Source organism: Thunnus thynnus, chromosome 19 (assembly GCF_963924715.1).
Source record: "Thunnus thynnus chromosome 19, fThuThy2.1, whole genome shotgun sequence".
NCBI lineage: Eukaryota > Metazoa > Chordata > Actinopteri > Scombriformes > Scombridae > Thunnus > Thunnus thynnus.
Genome location: NC_089535.1, coordinates 4,851,734 through 4,875,655, shown reverse-complemented (window position 1 = coordinate 4,875,655; position 23,922 = coordinate 4,851,734). Strand labels below are relative to the sequence as shown.

Genomic DNA, 23,922 nt, shown 5'->3' with positions numbered 1-23,922 from the left:
CAGCAGATGGCTGACAAGAGGATTTGGAGGTAAAATAGACTGATACTGAACGAGAGCTCTTCCTGAGTCGCTCTGCTGTGTGGAGCTTTTCTCTGCTTCCTTCACTCCCAAAACTATGGACTAAAATGTATACAAGATACAGACACCAGAAAGAATTAGAGGTAAGCAAACTGTCTTCCTGTTTGCTTCCTGCTTGTTTTTCTCTTTATTATGTTTCCACTCTGCTTGCTTTGCATGCACAGCTTGCAGGCTGAAGTCTGGGTGTGTGTGTGTGTGTGTGTGTGTGTGTGTGTGTGTTGGGGGGGGATATCAGTACCTGTCTCTGCTTAGTTTAAACAATTTGTAAAACTCCCTACAAAACAAAAAGACACATTTTTAGACAGTTACTACTTGTGTCTGTGTGAGTTTTTTTTTTTTTTAGCTTTACAGTGGCTATATGCATGTTTTTGCAGCCAGCATTTACAACATTTAGGGGAAAAAAAGGGGATTTTTACACAGAAAATCAATCAATCTGTCACTTTATTTGTGGGTCAATTGGTTATGCAGCAGTAGGACACATATATTTAGCACATATATAAAACACAGGACACATAAATACAACACTAAGATCCAAAAAATATAAATTAGACAAGATACAAAAATGCTCAGTAAGGGAGACAGCAGAGACTTTTCATCCAAACTTCATCCAAGTGTTGAAGAGCTCTAAAATGTTTGGTATGCAGCTGGCCCTGTCAGGTCCCTGCATGTGAAAAGAGAACAGAGAAGCAGATAAAGAACTGATACTGGCCTTTTCTCTCTCTCTCTCTCTCTCTCGCCGTCTCCGTTTGCTTTACTGGACTCTTTTGTGCTAAATAAGGTAAAGAGGCTTTGAGATATAACTTCATCAGAAATGTCTCGGTGCCAAGATTAATATTTGACCTCGCTAACTCACACAATGCAATACGCCGTGCTCATGCTTTCAAGGGGACGGGAAAATAAACTAACATTTCCTAGAAGCCGCAGAAATCGATTGTGTTCATTCGTACGTGGGAGATTATTTTGTTGACCTGATATCCTCTGCCTGTAACAGAGGGATGGGTGTTACTCCTTTTCTGTCAGGCAAAAGAATAGAAAGACACTCACACTATGAGCTGTAACACAACGATAAGAATAGACCTGTATGATCTCACTTCATTCTGCAGACTGATTCTACAAACTAACCCTGGAAAATGTGAATTAAGTGTGATGTTTCTCTTGCAGAAATTAAGTATTAATGAGCCTTTATTATCAAAAACAGTCAAAAACTGCATGTGTGCAACCATAACTTGATTGAAAAACCATTGCACTAAGGTTTGCAAAACTTGTAGCAAGTGTATGTTACATGCAAAAGCTGCCACAATGCTCCATTGTGTGCATTTTTCACTGGAAGTGTTATAACCCCGCGGGACAGACGGGAAAATGTTCCTGAAGAGAGATTGCACTTCCTTTTTTTTTCCTGCAGGAAGGTTTCCTAAGTATTTTTCTGCTTGATTTGCATATCGTGTTTGAAGGGAAACAGCTGCTCTATTCCTTGGAAGCAGGTGATTTGTCATGCCACAGTGGAAGACAATGAAGTAGCAAATAACTGATAAGATAAAGGCTTCAATCTGCATCATCATAAATGTAATCATCACTGTGTGTGTGAGTACTTCCCCGCCTCGGTTTTGACACCTTGCTCTTATTTTACTCTTCAACTAGCTGCACTTTTTACCGTCAGATAAGAGGAAATAGCTCAGGGTCTTATTGCACCTACAACTATTTCACACACTCTTCCTCTCTTGCTCATTTCAAGAAACACGCTACCCTTTTTCTGCAATGGTTTCCTCATGCATTTGTAAATTAATTGCAGTAATTACTCACAATATACTTCCCAATTCACTGTTAGAGGTTTGTCACTGATGACATGACTAAGCAGTTTTCTGCGGTTATTTCCTGCCTCTGTAGACGTCACTGATGTTAGTGGTTAGATAATGAAAAGGAAGGTTGGTTAGTGGTTAAACCCTTTTCTATTTGGCTTATGAGAATTCTTTTCTTGGAATTAACTTTCATATTAAAGATACAGTAACAATATTTAGTATATAAATTAAAGCGGTACTCCAACAATTTTGTTTTTTTTTCTCTCTCGACCCAACCTGTGAAGGCAGATGGCCACCCACCTAGAGGTTTCCTTAAGGGGAGTTTCTCCTTGCCGCTGTGCTTGCTCATGGAGGAATGTTGGATCTCTGTACATTTAAGAGTCTAGACCTGCTCTGTGTGAAAAGCACCCTGATAACTTCTGTTGTAATTTGTTGCTATATAAATAAAAATTGACTTGACTTGTTGTGTTATAAAGTTGCAGGACGAATTAAAATAGTTAATTTTCAAAATCGATGCTGTAGAGACTGAGATATTCTGACTTAAATCTATCTAGTGAGCCCCAAAAACACTGGATCCTACATTTCCCATAAACCCAAGCTGAGATACACCAGTTTCTCAGACTAAACAAAGGCTCCTTCCAGAGTCACACCAGGCGTTAGTCGTTGTTTTGACCAATAAATTGACTTTGACGTGTTTGCCCCTTCAATGAAATGCCATGAATATTGGTAACACATCATTAAAGCTACAAGAATCAATATTTTAAACAAACAGTGGATCAAATGTCTCTTGTAGTGATGACTACTTTACCCTGAATTTTTTGGCCCCTTGAGGGCAGCAGAAACACAACACTGACCCCTTTTAAAGGGGACATATCATGCATATTTCCAGCTCTATATTTATATTCTGGGGCTCTACTGGAATATCTTTGCATGATTTACAGTTAAAAACTCCTTATTGATCTTCTACTGGTCCTTTATGCAGCCCCTCAGTTCAGCCTCTGTCTGAAACAGGCTGTTTTAGCGCCTGTCTCTTTAAGGCCCCGCCTCCTGATGAGCCCACTCTGTTCTGATTGGTCAGCTTCAGAAAGCTTCCTCCTGCTTTGGAGGCTACGTAAACAAACAATAGTAACAGGATTTCACTTCTCCTTCTCCTTCTTTACTCAAATTGGCAACTTCTCAAATACATCCAAATCCAAATCTGAAATATGTGAGTGGACAACGCAAACAACCTCAGCAAACGAAGGTCATGAGGGCATGTGCGACAAGCTGACATCGTCACGTCAGGAAAGTTAAAAAAAACTTTGCAAACTTAATATCAGGGCAGCTGAAACCTGGCCTTTGTCTTACAGGCAACAGTTTTATATACATTCACCTTAAGTTTTGGACATTTGACCATATTTAACATCTGACAACATAACAATATAAATAGCAGAAAATCACAAAAAGCATGATATGTCCCCTTTAGGTTCATATTGCGGACGCTCCCAACTCATACAATTCCTACTCCCAACTCCACTGTACACTACAGGTAGTGTACAATGGCTTTTTAGAGCCTCTACTCTGAAAACAGCTGCCTGCTGCGGCTCAAAATAACGCCATGAGACCGCTGAGAGTGAACCAAAACAGTAAAGTTGTGGGTCGTAAAACAAAAATACGCTGAAAGACTCTAAAATGCTGAGGGGAACTGTGGAGTCAGGTTCTTTATTCTGTAGGTTCGTCACTACGAGTGACTCCTTTTTATAGATATGTAGTCATGTGATCCATTTTTAACCCTTTCATGCATGAATTATGATAACGTCAGTCAGGATTTTTTTCCTAAGTGTTTTAATTCCTCTTTAGGCATAAAAAAAAAATTTGAACTTAATTTTTTTTAAACATGTATTTTTCAAGGAGTTTGTCCAACTTAGTGAACAGATGATTAATTGTCATTTTCTCCCAATATAAAATCAATACTTGGAAATTTTAACAATTGTATTACTCCTAAGTTGTTACTTGATGTTACAAAATTTTATTTACCTGCAAGGGTCTATTACTATAGAGGGATTGGCATGATGTTCCTGAGCTGTGGAGCATTTCCGACTGGCAGGCGGCCATCTTGGTTTTGAGTTTTTACAGTCTATGGTTTTGAGAAATTTGTGTTGTGCTTACAAAGGCTGGCCAATGGATGGCAGTGTATGGGATGACACACTAGAGTCCACTGTGTTGGCTGATGTGCAACTATACCATTAAAACCCATGCATATATAAGAAAACGGCTTTTGAATAGCTGTCCACTGTAGTGACCACTATGCATGAAAGGGTTAATATAAAAATATTGATTATAGCAGCTTTAAAGTCCTCTTTTTCTCTGCAGATGAGTGACCGAGACAGCACCTCGGCCTCCCAAACAGAGGGGGAATTTGAGGAGGAGATGGACGGAGAGATGGATGGAGAGATGGATGGAGAGATGGATGGAGAGATGGATGGAGAGTTGGAAGGTGATGGAGAAATAGATGAGAAACAGAGGGACAGTCCGGTCCCCAGTCTGTCCAGCTTCTCCTCCTCTCTGCGCGCCGTCATACGCATCAAACAGAAGTACAAGGCGATGAAGATGCGGCGCCAGGAGATGGCCGTGGGGCTGGCAGGAGCCGGGGTCGTCGCAGGAGCCCCAGCACGCACCAGCCCCAAAATCTTCACCTTCGACGCACTCACCCCGTCCGCCTTCCCCACCCTGACGTCCTCCGTACCTCAGAGGAAAAAGAAGAGAAGGAGGAGGCGGGTGTTGTTTCCTAACAGGGGAGGATGCAGGGCGCCACCGAAGCCGGCGCCCAGCCGAGCCAAATACTGTCTTTACCTGCTCTTCGCCATTGTCTTTATCCAGGTAAAGTAACTCATTAGAAGCTTTTCCATACACTGTTACCTTATAAAGTTACTACTTTTGTTTTGTCTCAGGTAGATTTTGGAGCATCTTGCAGCTGAATTAGTTTCTACCACTTTCTACTTTCAATCAACAGGCAATCTGTGAGGAAGCTTTTAATGAGGAAAGGTTAATCGCCACCTTAAGATGAATGAGATGGGAAGGGTTCAGATGTCACATTGGCCCAAATCTACTTGAACTTTTACTTAACGAGATTTAGACATCAAAATTAAAGAGTAACTTAAAGGTACCCTGTGTTTCTGAGCTGTAGTAGCGCTGTGGGTCCCTGTTTTGTTTGTCTCAGCACGTTTGTTAGACCCTTAAGGATACACATAACATTACCTACCTGTTGGGGCGGTTTTGGCTCAGGAGGTAGAGCGGGTCATCCACTAATCAGAAGATTGGCAGTTTGATTCCCAGCTCCTCCAGTCCGCATGTCAAAGTGTCCTTGCGGCAAGATACTGAACCCCAAATTGCCCTCTGATGGGCAGGTTGGGACCTTGCATGGTAGCCCCTGTACCCATTTAGTGTACGAATGTGTGTGTGAATGGGTTAATGTGGCTCGTAGTGTAAAAGTGCTTTGAATGTCCAGTCCAGTTACCTAACAGTGCCTTTAACACCAATTTTGGAACCCATTGACTGTCTGTCTGACAATGATTTAGCCTTTGGGGGCAATGGCCAATATTTCAGGAGTTCTGGTGTAGCCAGTGGATATCCAGGCCAAGACTTCCTCTTCTATGTTGTTGTTTACAGTCTGATTGGCAACTTCATGCAGAGTAAGGGTCTCTGGCACAATGTCACCTACTTCCAAGGTGCACGGAGAAGGGAAAGAAGTCTAGAGAGATGAGAACTCCGGCAACACTTGTAGTATGAAGAACAACTTTATTAGTTGACCGATGCGTTTCGGCTTGTGGCCTTCATCAGGGTCATCTATGATTTGCAACTTGAGACAGTCCTGACGACATTAATTAATCTCTATAAACAAATATGTACATATAAAGAAGCTATTAAGAAGCTAAATCACTGTCAGATGATAGTGGATGGGTTCCAAGATTGCATTTTGGCCTCTTTTACTCTCCATATGGACTGTTTACCTGCATGCAACCGAAGCCCGCTCAAATGTGATTGGTCAATACTACTCGGACTACAAACAGAAACTAGAATGTTTCCGCTACCAAAATCTTATCCGGTTGCCTACAGATTCTGCATTCATAAGCAGAGATCTGTTTATAGAGATTACTTTAACACCAGGCTGTAAAGCAATGCCTCACTGCCCTCTCTGGTTGAAAGTTTCATGTCGGTTCCACCTCTGCTGGGTGTGGTCTCTGTTGCACCTGTGACCACACCCCTTAGTGATGTCACGGTGTACTGACACACCATGGAGTACACTTCTGCATCACTGCAGCAAGAAGAGAAGTTAAGTCACTAGTTTTGAGCAAAAACAAGATATTTAGAGGATGTTAAGTCATACTTTAAACAGTTTGCACAATTCTTCTCCAATACATCATGCTTTACTCAACAAATGTTTCCTGCTATCTTGACTTCATCTGAGGTTGGTTAACAGTTTCTTGATATACAGTACAAACCATTGATTAGTCATTGGTCCTAAGGGAAATCTAAATTACATTTACATCTTAACCCATCAAAGGTTTAATCTCCATTTTTAGCGACGTTATAGCAGCAGGGGAGTGTTGCTCGATTTGTCAGCGGAGAACAAATCAATCACAAATATCTTGACATCCATTGGATGGTTGGATAAACATCTATTGTATTACAACCTTGAGTTAGATTATTTTGTGAAACTACTATTTTCAAGGTAAAATTACATCCAACTCTTGGATGGATTGTCGCAAAATGTTTTCACAGACGTTCTTGTTCCCCAGAGGATGAATCCTGATGTTGATATGCTGACTTTTCATGTAGCGCCATCATGAGGTTGAGATTTTTGTTTTTAAATATCAACAACTGGATGGATTGCATGAGATTTGGTACAAACACCCATGTCCCTCTCAGGATGGATTGTAAAAACTTTGTTAATCCCTAAACTTTTCATCTTGCTTCATCATCATCATCATCATCATCATCATCATCATCAGCAGCAGCACTTTGGTTAATACCTGCAAAACTAATGACGTCCCCATCAGCCATCAGCTGCACTTTGTGTTTAGTGCTAATTAGTAAATGTTAGCATGCTAAGCTAAGATGTTGAACATGGTAAACATTATCTCCCAAACACCAGCATGTTATCATTGTGAGAAAGTTAGCATGTTGATGTTAGCTTTAAGCTCGAAGATAGTACAGCCTCACAGAGCTGCTAACGAGGCTGTCTTTTTAATGTAACGAGGACTTTACACAGATTATCCTGGTGAAATATTTAAGTTGAGTAACAGTCCTATTCAGACACAATCATTCCTTGTTTATGTCTAATCGTTTTCTGCTCTTCTCTTACAACCTGCTTCTGTCTTGAGTTACACATGAGGGTTCAGAGTTTGTATCATCATCGACTCCTGCATGAAGACTGTAGACTGAAGAGGTGGTCTGCATGCTCGGTCATGTCAGTGTTCATTCAGTTGAAAAATATAATCTGTTTTTCAAGTCACACTGGAGGTCTTTTATCAGATTGTGATTGTTGTCACGGTTGGAGAGAAGGCTGAAGCCAACTGCAGGCAAAGGGCCCCGAACGCCTGAAAAGGTTCACTGTGTTCCAGTTTCTGGTAATATGATCATTGCAGATTCATTTGGGAATATAAACCATGAAAGCACAAAACTCTAGTATTGACTTGTACAAATACTCTAGTTTGAATAATAATTAGTGTCTAATATTCTACCAAAAAAGGTTCATTTACCTCATTAAAATCCTTAAAATGACATCTAATCTCATTAAAAAATCCAGAAACTACAAATATGAAAACAAGATGTCTCCTGCTTCATTGACAAACATATTTACATATTCATAGATTCTGGATTTTTCAATGAGGGAAAAGTAGGAGATGTAAGAATTTCTGACGAGATAATTTCATGTCTGGAGTGGATCCTTAAAGAAAGCAGCAGATCAAACATTTTGGTCACGTAAGACACTTCCTGTTAATGTCTGAGCCACATTTTTAATATCTGTCACTTGTTTGTTTCCAGGTGTACAACGCCATAGAGAACCTAGATGACCACGTTCTCAGATATGACCTGGAGGGCCTTGAGAAGACGCTGAGGAGGGAGGTGTTTGGGCAGCAGGGAGCGGTGGAGGGTCTGCTGTCCCATCTGAAGGACTACCTGTCCACCTACGTCCACAACAAGCCCCTCGTAGTGTCCCTGCATGGCCCCAGCGGAGTGGGCAAGAGCCACCTGGGACGCCTCCTGGCCGGACACTTCCGCTCCGTAGTGGGGGACACGCTGGTGCTGCAGTACTACGTCCTCCACCACTGTCCCCAGGAGTCCGACGCCCCGCAGTGCGCCCGCAACCTGTCCACCCTCATCTCAGAGATGGTCGAACGAGCTGAGGAGGAGGAGAAGATCCCGCTCTTCATCTTCGACGAGGCCGAGCACATGCACAACGAGATACTGGACGAGCTGTGGGAGCTCGTGGTCTCCAAACAGTCCAACGAATACCTGAACGCTATCTACCTGTTCCTCAGCAATCTGGGTCACGCGCACATCACCAAACATATGCTACACAACTCCTCGAGTATCTCTATGTCAATGTCAGCGACCATTCGCCATAGCAACCTAGTAAAAGAGCTGACTCCAGTATTACGCAACACTCTGGAGAAGCTTCACCAGCTGTGGACAGAGGCGGACATCTTACCTCTGGGCCTGTTGGAGAAAGGTCACGTGATGGAGTGTTTCCTGGATGAAATGACTCGAGAGGGGTTCTACCCGGATCATACCAGCATAGAGCGCCTGGCGGGGGAGATCGAATATCATCCCGCCGTCGGGGGTCACCAGTATTCTCTCACAGGCTGCAAGCAAGTGGTGGCTAAAGTCAACCTGCTGTGAGATCGTCTGCAGGAAATGTTTGGATGCTTCACATTCTTTCAACCATGAAGAAACTGTGTGTTTGTGTGTTTGTGTGTTAGAGAAGCGAGTGAAGTTGGACGGTTATGAAACTTGAATGATGCAACACGGAGCCAAAGTTTAGCAAGAGTTTAAAAAAAATAAATAAATAAAAGAGTTTGTTAAAACAGATAAAGGACGATGAGGACGTCCGGCTCTGTTGTGGGAAGTAGCGTGCATCCTGTGAAGAGGTTTGAAAACAGTCTTTAAAGGGTCGGTTCACCATAAATACAAAAAAACCCAAAAAACTGACAAATTCAATGTCCACTTACTAGCAGAACTTGCAGAACTTTCAAACTCCTCTCACAGTTTTCCTCAGCAGATGGAGTTTTAGATCAGTTGTCATTGAGTGAATTTGTTTTTTTTTTTGGATCAATGCTTTTCAAAATAAAGATTGTTTAAAGCCAGTGTTCTCCAGAACTTTCAACCACCTCTCAGAGTTTTCCTCAGCAGATGTAGTTTGATCAGTTGTTGTGGAATTAATTTTTTTTTTTTTTGTCAAAATCAAGATTTAAGTCAATATCCTCTTACTGGCTTTTTCTTGGGCTTTCAAACATATCTCACTGTCATCTCTGCTACCACACGAAGCTGACGTGAATGAAATTTTGGGATTTGAAACTACGTTTTTAACCAGTGTCCTTGTTGTTCTGGATAATCCACAGACAAACACTGTAAACAGTTTTCATAAGGATTTTTTCTTCAATTCAAACCATGGAAAAGAAGAAGAAGAAATAAAACCGAAACTATCTGCCTAGTTAGATTAACGAGAGGTAAATTAGAACATGTTGTCCTGTGTTTTAGGTGAACTGACCCTTTAAATCTTCTGAAGCGACGCATATTTCACCATCGATGTTTTCGGCAGCTCAACCAGATAATGGATGCTGATTTTATTAAAAAGGAAAGTGGGTGAAGGACACGTATTACTGGTCATTTTGTGGTATCAAATAGAAAAATAAAAGAAGAACTTGTTAAAGACACACAGCAGGAGCACAATTCCTTCTTTTTAAAAAGAGGAAGTTCATGAATGTAAAACGTGTCTGTTACTAACACTCGTCTTTGGACATTCAGAACTTGTTTCTTTGACAGAAATGTGACGCAGTATGACTTTCGTTAATGCAGATTCTGTTGATATTTTCTGCAGAATCTATAATGTATAAACCTGTGGATTTACTTCTATGATATACAGAATAAGAACTTTAATCTGCCAAGGACCTGCTATACAACTTACCTCTTCTCTTTGATTGAGAATACATAGTCCATAGTTTATTTATTAAATATAAATGTATTTGCATATATATACACTATATGTTCACATCCAAAGACATGATTTTAAAGTCAAAACAGACTTGCATTAGCATCGAGAGTTATTTGTTATTGACCGGAAGAGAGATTTTACGAGTCATCAATATGTTAATGTGTTCAGGTATCATCACTGATATTAATGTGTAAAATGCCTTGAAATTAAAGACGCCACTTAAACAGTGATGTGAGATTCTTCTTCATGAAACAGGCTGAAAAGTCTCTGACACTTTTTTGACCAAAAAAAAAAAATGCTTGAGAAAAAAAAAGCTAATTTCCGCTCTCGCGGGGCGTTAGATGAGAGGATGAACATCTCTCTCTCAACATGAACGGTGTCAACCCTCCCGTCTGACTCTCTTGGCAAAAAAAGTGAATAAAAATATTCTATAAAATATCAAACTGTGGCTTTAACCCAAGGTGCACTTTCTGACTTTTCACCTTTATCTGATTTTCCCCAGCAAATATTTTGTTTGTTGTCGTGACAACGGAGCAGATGCCATCTGCTGAAGAAGATCATGAGATGTGGTTAAAGGTCACGGAAACGGCGTAAAAAAAATCTCCCTTCGCACACACATAAAAAAAACATTACAAAAACTTTCAAACATTTTTTTCTTTATTATTAGAATTCCCTTAGTTGACATTGGAAAAAAAATGAGGTACTGCGTCTAAATGACAAAGAAATGCGCCTTTTTTAAAATCATGACAACATAATTAGATGGAAATGCACATTTTAATGTATGATTACCAAAAAAAAAAAAAAAAAAAAAAAAAAGGAGAGAGAAATGGAGGAGTGTGGGACTCAACATCCTCTTACATTATTCTATCCAGCCTTTCGACTGGGATCATTGGGAGGACAATCGACTGTATTTTATGTACAGATCTGAGAGGGGGGGTGGTGGTGGTGCAGTGATGACAGTAATGAGCGCGGTCCCGGAGCAACATGAGGAAACAGCTGGCTGTCGAAGTTAAGACGCCTGGTGCCACTGAACCGCTAAATATACCTTACGAGACGCTACTATGCAAAAAAAACCTCACACACATCCTCAAATGACGTCCTCTTTCTTTGTGACCGCTGCAGTTAAGACAAGACAGATGAAAACAATATTGTAGAAATGCAAAAACAACTAACTACATAATCTACCAGAAGATTCCACTACATTGGTTTCACCTACCAAAATAAAAGAGAAGTCACAAAGGATTTAAAAGATCATTTGGGAGAATCTGCACTGTAAAAAGTGATGCATGTCAACAGTTTTATTTAAAATTATCCTTCAACTTTAACCACTTCAATAAGACTTCAATCAGACCCAACACTCATATCTTCATGAAATGTGTTGTATCAAAAAAAAAGATGATATAGATTTAATGGTCCACAGATTGCAACAACACAGCCAAAAGTTTTCCATCATCAAACCAATAAAAACAACAAAAAAAAAGAGAGAAAACAGACATTCAACACCTTTTTTTTTTTGTTTTTTTAACCAAGCTACTAAGCTTTCAGCTCTGTACTGACGTTCTAACATGCCATTAGGAACAAGCTACACATTTACAGCGACGACTACTTCATCCACGGCCTACACAGGAAATAAATAAGTTTCACTTCAATAACCAGAAAAACCGGTAATAATCCACAGTTACGTGCCGTCAGTTTCAACCTCGCAGCTCCCCTCGGGGGGATGTTTCACGATGCTGAGACTCGACTATTACTGTCAAAAATGCTCGTTATATATGTGTGAAAGAGGAGGAGGAGGAGGAGGAGGAGGGGGGGGGGGGGGGGGGGGGGGGGGGGGGGAGCTATATGATGGTGGTGAGCAGTAATGTGAGTTGGGGTATTGGGGGGGGGGGCAGAGGAGGAGTGTGTGGTCATGTGTTTCTGGGCTTTTTTCTTCTTCTTCTTCTTTGTTGGTGGGATCCCAGTTTACGCCTCCAGCTCGAAGCCCATGCCCACTTTGTGTCCGCCGGCGCTGAAGTTCTTCCCGTCGATCAGGGCCGAGAGAGTGACCTTCACACCTGCGGGGGGGGGGGGGGGGGGACGCAAAAAGGACAAGAAGACGTGTCAGGAACTGTTTTTCTTTTGGTGCAGTACATTAAAAAAAAAAATCCTCAAAATGTTTTATTTAACATTTGACAGCTTACTGGATTCTAACTGGTTTATAAATCCTGACCTCTTCTCATTTGGCATTTATCACAGAGAAACGACCTCATTGTTATCAACACTGTGTGTTGCAACAGTTCCGTGCTGGCGTCGGCGGCGTGCAGAGTGGAGCGAGACTTGCAACAAAAAGTGGAAATTTTTTGAACTTTGACACAAACTGTTGTAATCTTTGAGGATGCAGCCAAATTCAACAAAACAGGTTTGAGCTCTTGAAACGTAGAGATCTCATCGCTCGCAAGAATCAGAGGAGATGAAGGTCGTGCGGTTTAGTAAAAGCGCCACGAGGAGTTTCAGAGCGTGCAGCGCGAGAGCCTTGTTTTGAGATGTGAAAATGTCTTTTTAAAAAGAGATAAAATAAACCAGCATTAGATGAGATATAAACAAAACACATGAACAGTCACGTGGTCGAGTCCCTCCCTGAACCAGCATCCTCTTCTGCTTTAATGTGAGATGATGCTGATTAGCTCAGAATAGTATCGTCTCTTAGATCTACTTCCTGAGACCTTGATGTCACATCTGGCGGCTTTCTTAAGATCGTCAATTGCACAAGCATCATCATCATCATCGTCGTCAAAGTCTCACCACAGACTTGCCTTCATAACCACCTTGATGCAACGTCTTCTGAAGAAAAGTGACACGCAAAATACTTTAGAATTTGATTTATCTTCAGCTGTCAGACTTTACTGGCTACAGGCTTCAACAGCTCTCCTCAAAAAGAAGCAATTTTTCATCTTTTGTGAGACAGTTTTTGTTCGAGCTGTGCTATACAAGATGTTGTTGCTGCCAACATGGGGTGGATGCAGCGTTAAGACTCTACACGACATGTTTGGGTGAATAAGGGCAGCTGGATCGGGGCCTACCTGGCCGAAGGCTCTGGGTGTAGCCTACTCCGATCAGACTGGCGTTGTTCACTTTGGCCTGCAGGGTTGAAAACAAGACAAGACATGTTTAAAAAAAAAACCTGCAGTAATCTTAGTGGAGAGTTTTCTTGAGAAAAGAGCACTTACAGACAGAGAGGTGTCTTTATCCAGCTTGTATTTGGCGGCGATGCCGAAGCGAGTGTTGTTACTGCCGGCGGTCCAGGCCAGAGTCACCGCTGTCTCCAGCTCATCGTTCACCTTCTGGTAGATGGAGCCGCCGAACTCGGTCCCGTCATTACTGAGAGAGAGAGAGAGAGAGAGACGCCCGTCAATATTTATACAGGGATGTAGCAACAAATCCTGCAGATCCATCATGTTTTTACAGCCTCCTCAACATTAGATTAACTGTATCTTTTGAAATATTTGGAGAACAGAACAATTAATCACGTCTGTAAACAGCTTCAGAGATGTTTACTGAGCAAAGACACTTATTCAACTCACTGTACTTTTATATTAGTCTCTCAAAATTTAGGGGAAGTGAGTTTGCAAACAGAAGCACACAATTTATTTTCACACATAATCTAAAAATACAAACATGGCAGTGTTAGAAGGAACTGAAAGGGCACAAGAAAGCAGGAAAAAACATTTCTGCTACACAAAAATTATTTCCTAAATTTCTTCTTGTGAATTGCTGCCAAAGTTGAAGAGTTTCAAGTCTTTTAAAATTAAATAAAAAAAAAGGGGAAGAAATAATATTTATTTCACGTGTCACAACTAGTGGACATACAGTAACAATAACAGTGACAATGAGTCAGAAGTTGACGTTTGCTTTGTTTTAAACCACTTGGGAAACGGCTGGTAAACTACAGCAGGACATCTGATCTTATTTAAAACAAGAGCACTTTGCAGATTTGGTGTTACATCAGCACCATAAAGTTTGAGGACTAACAAGAGACAGATTAAAAACTCATTTATGCAGAAGAGGACCAGATATATCCTGACTTTTAGTCTCCAGCGTGAGACAAGCTCTAAAAATGCTGAATCCTACAATTCCCATGATGCAACTTTATGGCCTCTTTTCATTCCAGACCCTCCCTGCCTGACTGAGCCATGTCTTCCAAACTTTTTAAACACATATTTCAAAATGTGTAACCTCAAAGCCCGAGAGCAGAACATCATCAGGGTCGTTTCCTCAGACTTGAAGCTCCTCCAGATCCACAGGAGACAAACCAGTAAGGAGTAAAACCAGTGATGCTCCCCCCTTTTCACTGGAGTTACTCACACATTGGTGTGCAGCTGGAAGTCTCCGGCCCTGTATCCGAGGGCGAAGTTGTTCTGGGCCAGTTTGGACTTGGCCGTGTCGAAGGCCATCTGGTAACCGGCCAGCCAGCCCTCGTAGCCCAACACGGCGGTAGCGTGGATGATGGGACCCTCGAAGTCCACGTCGCAGCCCAGGTTCACATAGTCGCGTTTGTAGCCCGTCTTCAGCTTGCCGCTCTTCTTACTGGAACACAGATGCATGAGGTTCAATGTTAGTTTATCTCTCATATTAAAAAGGATGAGCAGTTTATTTCTCTTATTATCAACAAATCCAATGAAAAGACCAAAACCAACAATCTACTAACAAGTATTGTGTTTGTATCCAAAGCCTGATGGATCTTATTCCTCTGTGCTGAAGACCTCTAAGCCTGCAGTAGCTGATTTTTGTCCACTTGGGGGCAGCAGAAACAAATCATATCATTCATGTGGAGTTGTGTTTCTGTCCACCTGGTGAATGTAAGTCCAATATTCACTCTCTTTTAGCTCTGTTTTTGCTCTCTACCAACTCCTGAGGGAAATATCTGGCTCTTTAGCTGCTAAATGCTCCACTATGTTCACCAGCTAGTCTACAGCTAACTGTAAAGTTGCAGCCTGACAGATAAACAATGAGCTGAAACTCACTGTAAAGCCACAACCAACACATTAATATCATTTATAGCTACATTAAATGATTATATCTTCAGTAAGGACCAATGGGAGAAGGAAAGATGTGTATTTAAAAGATGGACAAACACATTGTTGATTTGGTCTTTTCATGAGGAAAATAAGAAAAATGTAGAATCAGACTTCTCCTTAAACAGCCGGTGAAAAATAAGGTCAGATCAGATCAGGAAAAATAAAAGATATAAGTGTGGAAGGAAGGTTAAAGATAAATTAGTCTAATTTCCAATGAAGTGAATCAAAAAGAAGGAGGAGGAAGTAGAAATCTAGTCGTGTAACTCATCAGGCTGTTCAGAAAAATGTGAAAAATAGCAGCTAATTATTAACAGAAAGAGTTTTCTCCACTCTGGTTTAGTTTTCAGAGTCAGGTTTGACCCACAGTTTATACTTCTTACATAATGTTTCATGCAATCCGAACAAGACACGGTATCAATAATGTCGAAGTCTTACCCTGTGTTTGGTACAAAAGACGTATCCAAGGCAACCTTCAGTCCTTGAGCCAGCTGTGGATAAAGCAACACTTTGTTTCAACACTTTAACCACATACAGGTGAAAGATTTGTACAATTTTATCAGTTAGTCTGGATATTTTCTGTTAAAACACACACATGTACTGTACTGTACCTGGTCCTCCACAGTGACTTCAGTAGCCAGCGTGTTATCTGTGTTCCACTTCTGGTTGAAGCTCAGACCCAGCTCCTTCATCTTGTATTTGGTCTCCAGGCTCCCTGCGGCCTTCCCTGTGTCTGTGTTACTGGATCCAGATGTGTTGAACTCCTGGCAGGACGACACAGAGGACGAAGCGTTAAGAGTCCCGCAGACACAGAAAAATATCAAATTCAACTGAGCCAAAAACTCAACTGCCTGTAAACTGTAAAGAAATAAAAGTTCAAGTTCGTCTTAAAACAAAACCCACATTCCCTTATAAACACTGAAACAGGTTCTGCTGGCTGTAATCATTCCTCCTGTTCATACTGATCAATAACTTATCACTTCCTGAAGCTAAATGTTCAGAGAACCCTCGCTCTGTGCAAACATGTATTCATATGTTTATATGAAGCTAATGTGAAGCTATACAGTTTTAGGCACTTTAGATGTTCCGATTTTATCCGTAAAACCATCAGGGAGGCGTCTGACTGGTCCCGAACTTATTCTGCAGCATGATGACGACTCCAAACATGCAGCCAAAACCCAAAGGTGCCGAAATCCACAGAAGTGTGACAACTTCTCCAAAGAACAACCGACCCGCCGAGTACCTGAAACACTGAGAACTGCTGCTGCTGGTTTAAAGACAAATACTGATTTACTTTAAGTTTCTGCTGTTAACTGAACTTTGTATGAAGTTAACAGATCAATAAAAACTATTCATGGTGTTATTTTTGGTCATTATGAAGCTGAAACAACCACGTCTAGAGGCTGAAGACAATGTGGTGTCACTGACAGCTGCTAGATGCTCCAAATGACTCTCATTCAAAAAGAATCATCTTCTCTCCAGAAATACTGAGTCAATCTTTTTTTTTTTTTAACGAGTCATTCTGGTCTCAATCTCTAAATTCTGACCTTATAATAAATGTGCTGGTGGTCATTTTGGAAATAATTGCTCCATTAATAAGATTTGAAGATTTATAGTAGCTTTAATGTCTGCCGTGTGGGCGTTGATTGACAGCTGTGATCGGCTCACCTGCTGCTCTCAGGGACTCACACTGAGTCGGACTATTGTCATAGTATTTCACTAAGTTTAATGTGACTTGATTCTAATACCTGCCCTGTTAGCACAATTTAGCTAAATTGTTCCTTATTTGAAAGATCCAGGCTCCAAACAGAAAAGACGGCGCCGACCAGAAGCTGCAACGAACGCCGGGCTTCAAACCAATGAAACGTCGCAGCTCGCTACGTCCATCTTTATATACAGTTTACTGTATGAACAGGAGGAACGATCACAGCAGGAAAATACTGTTTTAAAGCTATATAACAGAGAAAGAAGCAGGATGTGGCTGCATGCGTGTTGAACATACGTCTATACAGCATCTAGACAGTTAGAGGGTTAGAACTGATTGAGACTTATGACAAAAAAGTAAGTAATTGTTATAAAATACATTTTCATGCGATATGAATGATTATCACAAAAAAACAACATCAGAACAATGATAAAAAATAAAAAAAAGATGTATAAGTGAACAGGATGATGATGAAACAGAACGGGACAGAAACCGATGAATGAACTCTTTAAACGGTGACACAGACGGTCGGAGCAGCCGGACTCCGACGCCGATCTTACCATCTACATTAGAGCAGAGTGAGCGCGGTCCGGAGCAGCAGCGTGGAGACAGAGCAGGGGTTAGGAGGAGGCAGAGAGGCAGGTAGAGAGACAGACAGGCCGCAAAACCTGTCATGTTTCTCTAGAACACAGCAAAAAGGTTAAAGCCGAGCAGCGCCGGGCGACCTGGAAACCTTCCAGCTCGGTCAGGGGTTACAGCAGGACGTCAGAAACTTAAAGGACGAGTTCACAAGTTTTCCACCAGGTCTTAAAACAAGACTAGATAAAAACCTGGTGTACGGCTGCAATATGTGTGAGAAATTGTGGCCAATTTGTTAAAGGGATAGTCAGTGATAGTGTCTGTAATGTGAGTTCCTGGATATTAAATGTTAATCTGCATTTTTCTGTATTGATCTCAGTAATATTTGTTGTTAAAGTGAACTGAAGGAGCATCACATGACATGAAAAAAGGTTATAAATGCAGTTGCAAGAACTTATTTTAATTCCAATTATAACTAATGTAATTATCTGTTAACTCCTCCATGTCTGTCGTTTTTTACTCTTTATTAAGTGTTTTGTCAGAGAGCTTTCCCTCATTTTCTGCCCTTTTCCTGGTCCATGATCAAGGAGGCTGCGGTGGAAATTATAAATGAAAGTTTTCACAGCGTTTTGGTTGCAGATTCAGGAGGCTTATCTCCGCCCGGTTACTGCAATTACAGTCAAATCAAGCGCACCTGCTAAACTAAACTACAACAGCTACACGAGTCTCATGTTTTACCTGCGAGACTCGTGTTTTAGTGCTGCTGTTCATCGTTTGTGATGTTAAAAAACTTCAGATAAAATTAAGTGTTTAGTTCAGTTATAAAATCCAAACGAACCGCAGAGCGTCTCTCCTGGTGAGAGGGTCACACTGAGCGGTAGAGGAGGAGACGCAGAGACGCTGGTATGCGTCTGTTTAAACAGGAGTTTAATCAACTTCACTGCATTTAACACAGCAGGTTATAGGACTGGTCCGAGGCTGGTCAGGTGTCCGTATGAACAGTGAAAGAGGTTTTTCCTCTGCTGTAATCGTTCCTCCTGTTCATACTGGCTGTTAAAAGTAGATGTGAAGCTTCTATTCAGCTTCAGAAGTCTGAGTTAGTCATATCAAGTGGATATCTGACACATTTACAGTCTTTTTAGCATCAAATTCCCTCTTTGTGTTTCCTCGGACAGTGTTTCCCTGTTGAGCTGTGGTGGAAGTATAGTAACAAAAAGAGGGACTTTGACACTAAAAAGACTGTAACATTGAAAGATATCTACTTGATTTGACTCATTTGGACGCTGAAGCTTCATATTAGCTTCAGATTAACTTTATGAAGGAATCTTCTAATGGTCAGTATGAACAGGAGGAATGATTACAGCAAGAAAAACATGTTCACTTTTCATTTGGGCTCCTGACTGTTGTTTTAAGACACACTTGAAAAACAGTGAACCTGTGCTTTATAGTGCACATGGTGGGGGATTTGTGATTTTTCTCTTTGGGGGGTGTACTGGAGCTTTGTGGGGGTCAGGATAAGGCAAGCCAGGGGGATGGACGGGGTAGAACGCATTAAAAAAATAAAAGGTAAAAAAAAAAACAGTGTCCTCACCACTCCACTCTGTGATTTGGTCTTTAGGTCCAGCTTCACAACACCAAAGCCTGGAGAATTTCAAAATAAGAGACTTGTGTGTTAGTTAGCAGTAATTGAGTGTATGATGAATAAAATACAAGAAAATTTAAAGGATTCGTTTGACATTTTGAGAAATATATTCATTCACTTTCAAGTTAAATGACATTTTCATCATTTTAAATTCCTGTGTACATTACTTTGAAATTCTTTTACTTTTTCTACTCTCATTATCAGTCATCTGTAAAGCACTTTGATTTGCACTAAATTGTATAAAAGGCGCAATACAAATTAAGTTTGATTGACTGATTGATTGATTGATTGATTAATTGATATCATGAGTCTGACACATCATCCCCCTTAAAGGTGCAACTTGTCATTTTTACTCTTCAGTGTTTTTATGCATCAAACAACAAGATATGACTTAATCTAGTTCTGAGGTGCTGGTGAGCTGTTTTTATTTTTTTACCTTTGGACAGGCGCAGGCTAGCTGTTCCCAGTCTATATGCTAAGCTAAGCTAAGCTAAGCTAAGCTAAGCTAAGCTAAGCTAAGCTAGGCTAAGCTAACTAGCTGCTGGCTATAGCTTTATGCTGAACATGCAGATATGAGAGTTGTTTCCATCGTCTCATTAAAGTCTTGGACAGTCTATAAATACATATATTTGTCAAATGTTGAACTATTCCTTTACTTCAAAGTATCTGCAACGATATGTTCACCTCATGTTTGGTTCAATATACAGTTTGTTATGTCTAACCAGGATAAGGTCAAATTTATTCTATCATAATATATATAGATATTGTGCTATAAAATTTAATATACTTATGTCCAAATTATCCACTTTCTGGATGCTATTTCAAACATTACATTCCTACTTTAAAGCTGCCATATTTAATTTCATCTTTGGTGGGTTGCATGTGTTGCAGATTGTCCCGCTGCCCCCAAACTCTATTATTTTCATTAATCTAAAATATTATCTGCAGACTGAACAGGAATCTTACAGCCAGTCACACTGAAACACCAGATTTGTACAGATTGTGTCTTTCAGGAATTTCTAACAGTTAATCATTTACTCTTTTTGAGCTGAAATAATACTCACCATAACCCTTGCTGAATATATCCTTGGCGGCTTTGCCCAGGTCTGAGTATGAAGGAGGGACAGCCATTGTGCTGCAGGAGATAAAGTCAGAAATGTGATCAGTTAAATAAAAAAACCCAAAAACCATTCTGTTCAAACCACAGACTTAAAACCTAACTGAGTATAAAATGCAACAGCTGTGGAATAATTCAACAGCCAAGTCCAGCTCTCTCCTCCTCTCCCATTAATCTTCTCACGACCCCTCAGATTTATCTGCTGACCCTTTGGAGGGGCCCCGACCCCTAGGTTGGGAACCACTGGACTAAACTAGCTAACTGTATATAAAGTAGTGTAAACTAGCTCCACCTCCAGCAGCTACAACAGTAACATGCTGCTCTAACACTGATGCTTCACTATTAATAATCTAATGATGTCATATATAATAATATATCAGTCAGAGGGACCAAACCACTACTTTTACTGCAATACTTTAAACTACATCAAGCTCATAATACTTATTTTTACTGTAGTGGGATTTTTAATGCATGATTTTTACTTGTAAAGGAGTATTTGTACATTGCTGTACTGGTACTTCTACTCCAGTAAAGGATCTGAGTACTTCCTCCACCGCTGGCCAAGTCTGCCAGTGAGCTCCAGCAGAAAGGAACAAGCTGTTCCTTTAGCAGCAGCTGGGAAGCTGAGCTCAGCTGATCTCTACATCCGACTGAATCGAGAGGTTATTTGGAAACCTAGAAAGTGAATCTTTTGACAAGTCTAAGTATGTGATGTTTGATCTGGACCTGGTCTAATGTGTTCTGGACTATGTGTAGTGAATGTGTGAAATTGTGGCCGGTGTGTTACTGGGATAGTCAGTGGTTGTGTCTATTAAATATTCATCTGCAATTTTCTGTAGTGGTCCCAGTAATATTTGTTATTACAGTGTACTTAAGTAGCATCACATGACATGACTAAGCTACGTTTGGGTAAAAAAAAAAGCTTATAAATGCAGTTGCCAGAATAATACTTTCCACTTACCTTGGGATGTTTGCTATGGAAGAGAACTTATTTTAATTCTAATTATCTGTTAACTCCTCCTGCTCTTTCATCTGTTTCACTTTGCATTGAGTGTTTTATCAGGGTGATTATTATTTGAATGCTTTAACAGTGAGCTCTCCCTCAGGCTTCTTTGCACCTTTTTTCCTGCCATTTCCCAGCTGATAATCATGGAGTCTGTGGTGGAAATTGTAAATGAATGTTCTGACAGCATTTTGGGTGCAAATTCAGGAGGTTTATCTCCGCCCGGTTACCGCATATACAGTCAAATCAAGGGCACCTGCAGAGCAGACGCCCCACATTAGACTGATGCAACAGCTACATGAGTCGCATGTTTTACCCACAAGACTCGTGTTTTAATGCTGCTGTTCATCATTTATAATGTGAAAATGTCAGAGAAATAAAAAAGCGTGAGTCCTGGTATTAGTAGTCAAGGTTAAGGGACAAGATAAGGGAAAAATGTTGATATTTAGAAGCTGATTCTGATTCTGCACCACTTACACTTATGAAAAAGTGTTAGATATCGTAACAACAGCCTGTTTAAATCCACTTTCAGATCTGTGAAATCTTTATTTTGCTTAAGAAAACAGAAAAAAAAAGGATCATTTCACAGATTTTTTACCCATCCAGACCACATTAGACCAGGTCCAAATCAAAAAAACACAACACTTACACTTATCAAATCTGGACTTTAAAATCACTGTGTATGAATGAGTCTCTAGAGTCTCCTTGTTAAGCTAGTCCAGATTTGACAGGTCTAAGTATAGTGGTTTTTGATCTGGATCTGATTTAATGTGGTCTGAATGGAGAGAAAAAAAAAACAGTGAAATCGCCCTTTCTGTGATTTAATAAGCAAAATAAAGGTTTCACATATCTGAAAGTGGGTTTAAACAGCATTAAGGCTTTTGTTACGATGTCTAACACTTACTCACAAGTATAAATAGTAAAAAAAAAATGGAGAATCAGCTGCTAAATATTATTTTTGTTTCCCTTAACCGTGAGCTGACTTTGGCGTCGTGTGCTGCATATTTTATTCGGGACAAAGGGACAACAGATGGGCCAGAGAAAGAGGGTTAGACACTGACTAATTAGTTAACGTCATGATCAGAGTAAGTTAGCCACTAAAGCACAAACCCCTTCACAGCCAGCTCTAGTCACAACCCCTGCTGATAAAGCTGCTAACCTGGATGCACCATCACAAGGGGAAAAAACCTATCATCCAAGGATTAAACTGTGCATTACAAGGCTGGACATCATTACATAACAGAGACACCGTTAGCTAGATACATGCTAGGTATCTTGCTAACCTTGGAGATAAACGTAGCGCTATCATAGTAGCAGCTAGTAGCCTGATATTAAAACAAATATAATAAAGTACAGCGCTATATTTATAAGTAAGTGGTGTTATTAATGCTTCTTACCAGTGCAAATGCGTGCAAGGGGCGTCTGCAGAGCCTGGAGTGTCCCTGGCGTGATGCTGCGGGGTAGATTGACAGCTAGCCTAGCTAAGCACCGTCTATAAGGGGGACAGGGCACAATGAAGGAGACATATGGAGCATGCGCAGACTGTGGGAAAACGCGAACAAAGAGTCGCAGGAGCAAGAGATAAATCCCCCTGATCAAAAACGAACTCGGTTTTATACAAGTTAGAAATGTTTAATCACCGGTGGAAGAATAATACAGATCCTTTACTGAAAGATCCCCTCCAGACATGTATTAATACACAAAAAAATACTCTGCTTGGAACAATAATGTCTGTCTGATATGTTTTTTTCCGCAAAAAAATAATAATTACCACGTTAAAATCCTTAAAATGGCATCTACTCCTTCTCCCTTATTATAAATTCAAGAATGAGTGAAAGAGTGGACTTTAAAAAGTACCAAGACAGCAACGTAAAAACACTCCTTTACAAGTAAAAGTCCTGCATGAAAGACTACTTGAGTAAAAGTACATACGTATTTACAGCAAAATGTAGTTAAAGTATTGCAGTAAAAGTAGTGGTTTGGTCCCTCTGACTGATATATTATTATATATGACATCATTAGATTATTAATAGTGAAGCATCAGTGTTAGAGCAGCATGTTACTGTTGTAGCTGCTGGAGGTGGAGCTAGTTTCAACTACTTTATATACAGTTAGCTAGTTTAGTCCAGTGGTTCCCAACCTAGGGGTCGGGGCCCCTCCGAAGGGTCAGCAGATAAATCTTTCTCTAATCTTTGATTTTTGCTGAAATATTGGATCATTTGAACATTTATTGAAATGAAAGCATGTGAGAAGTTTAGAGGGAAAAATCTCTATTTGGTGGAACTGTTAACAACTCATAGACATGTGAAATGTGACCCGACTACACACTGCTTTCTGTAAGACGTCAAAAGACAAAAAGGTTGGAAACCACTGGTTTCATCTTTAACAATGTGTTGTATTTTAAAAGCTTGTTATATTATCCATTGTGTCAAATCTTCATCTGAAAAGTAACTAAAGCTGTTAAATAAATGAAGTGGAGTAGAAAGTACAATATTTCCCTCTGAAATGTAGTGGAGTGGAAGAATAAAGTAGCATCACATGGAAATACGCAAGTAAACTACAAGAACCTTACAATTGTACTTAAGTGCAGTACTTGAGTTAATGTAAAAACAACAGTCAGGAGCCCAAATGAACAGTGAAACATGTTTTTCTTGCTGTAATCATTCCTCCTGTTCATACTGACCATTAGAAGATCCCTTCATAATGCACTTACAATGTAAGTGATGGGGGACAAAATCCACAGTCCTCCTTCTG

General features: G+C 40.4%; 2 protein-coding genes across 2 annotated transcripts; one reads left to right on the top strand and one right to left on the bottom strand.

Annotated features, from left to right (window-relative positions):
* Window positions 1-10,301, top strand: tor4aa (torsin family 4, member Aa). The gene is made up of 3 exons (XM_067573637.1): window positions 1-161; window positions 4,227-4,733; window positions 7,902-10,301. Exons 1-3 carry the CDS (start codon window positions 126-128, stop codon window positions 8,757-8,759), a joined length of 1,401 nt encoding a protein of 466 aa, XP_067429738.1. The 5' UTR covers window positions 1-125; the 3' UTR covers window positions 8,760-10,301.
* A 555-nt stretch (window positions 10,302-10,856) lies between these two features.
* zgc:56235 (Voltage-dependent anion-selective channel protein 2-like) lies at window positions 10,857-22,710 on the bottom strand. Its single transcript, XM_067573636.1, has 9 exons — window positions 22,566-22,710; window positions 20,113-20,183; window positions 18,998-19,047; window positions 15,734-15,886; window positions 15,561-15,613; window positions 14,413-14,634; window positions 13,278-13,428; window positions 13,131-13,188; window positions 10,857-12,125 (listed from the first exon to the last, which is right to left on the bottom strand). Exons 2-9 carry the CDS (start codon window positions 20,177-20,179, stop codon window positions 12,034-12,036), a joined length of 846 nt encoding a protein of 281 aa, XP_067429737.1. The 5' UTR covers window positions 20,180-20,183; window positions 22,566-22,710; the 3' UTR covers window positions 10,857-12,033.
* Between the last annotated feature and the right edge of the window lie 1,212 nt (window positions 22,711-23,922).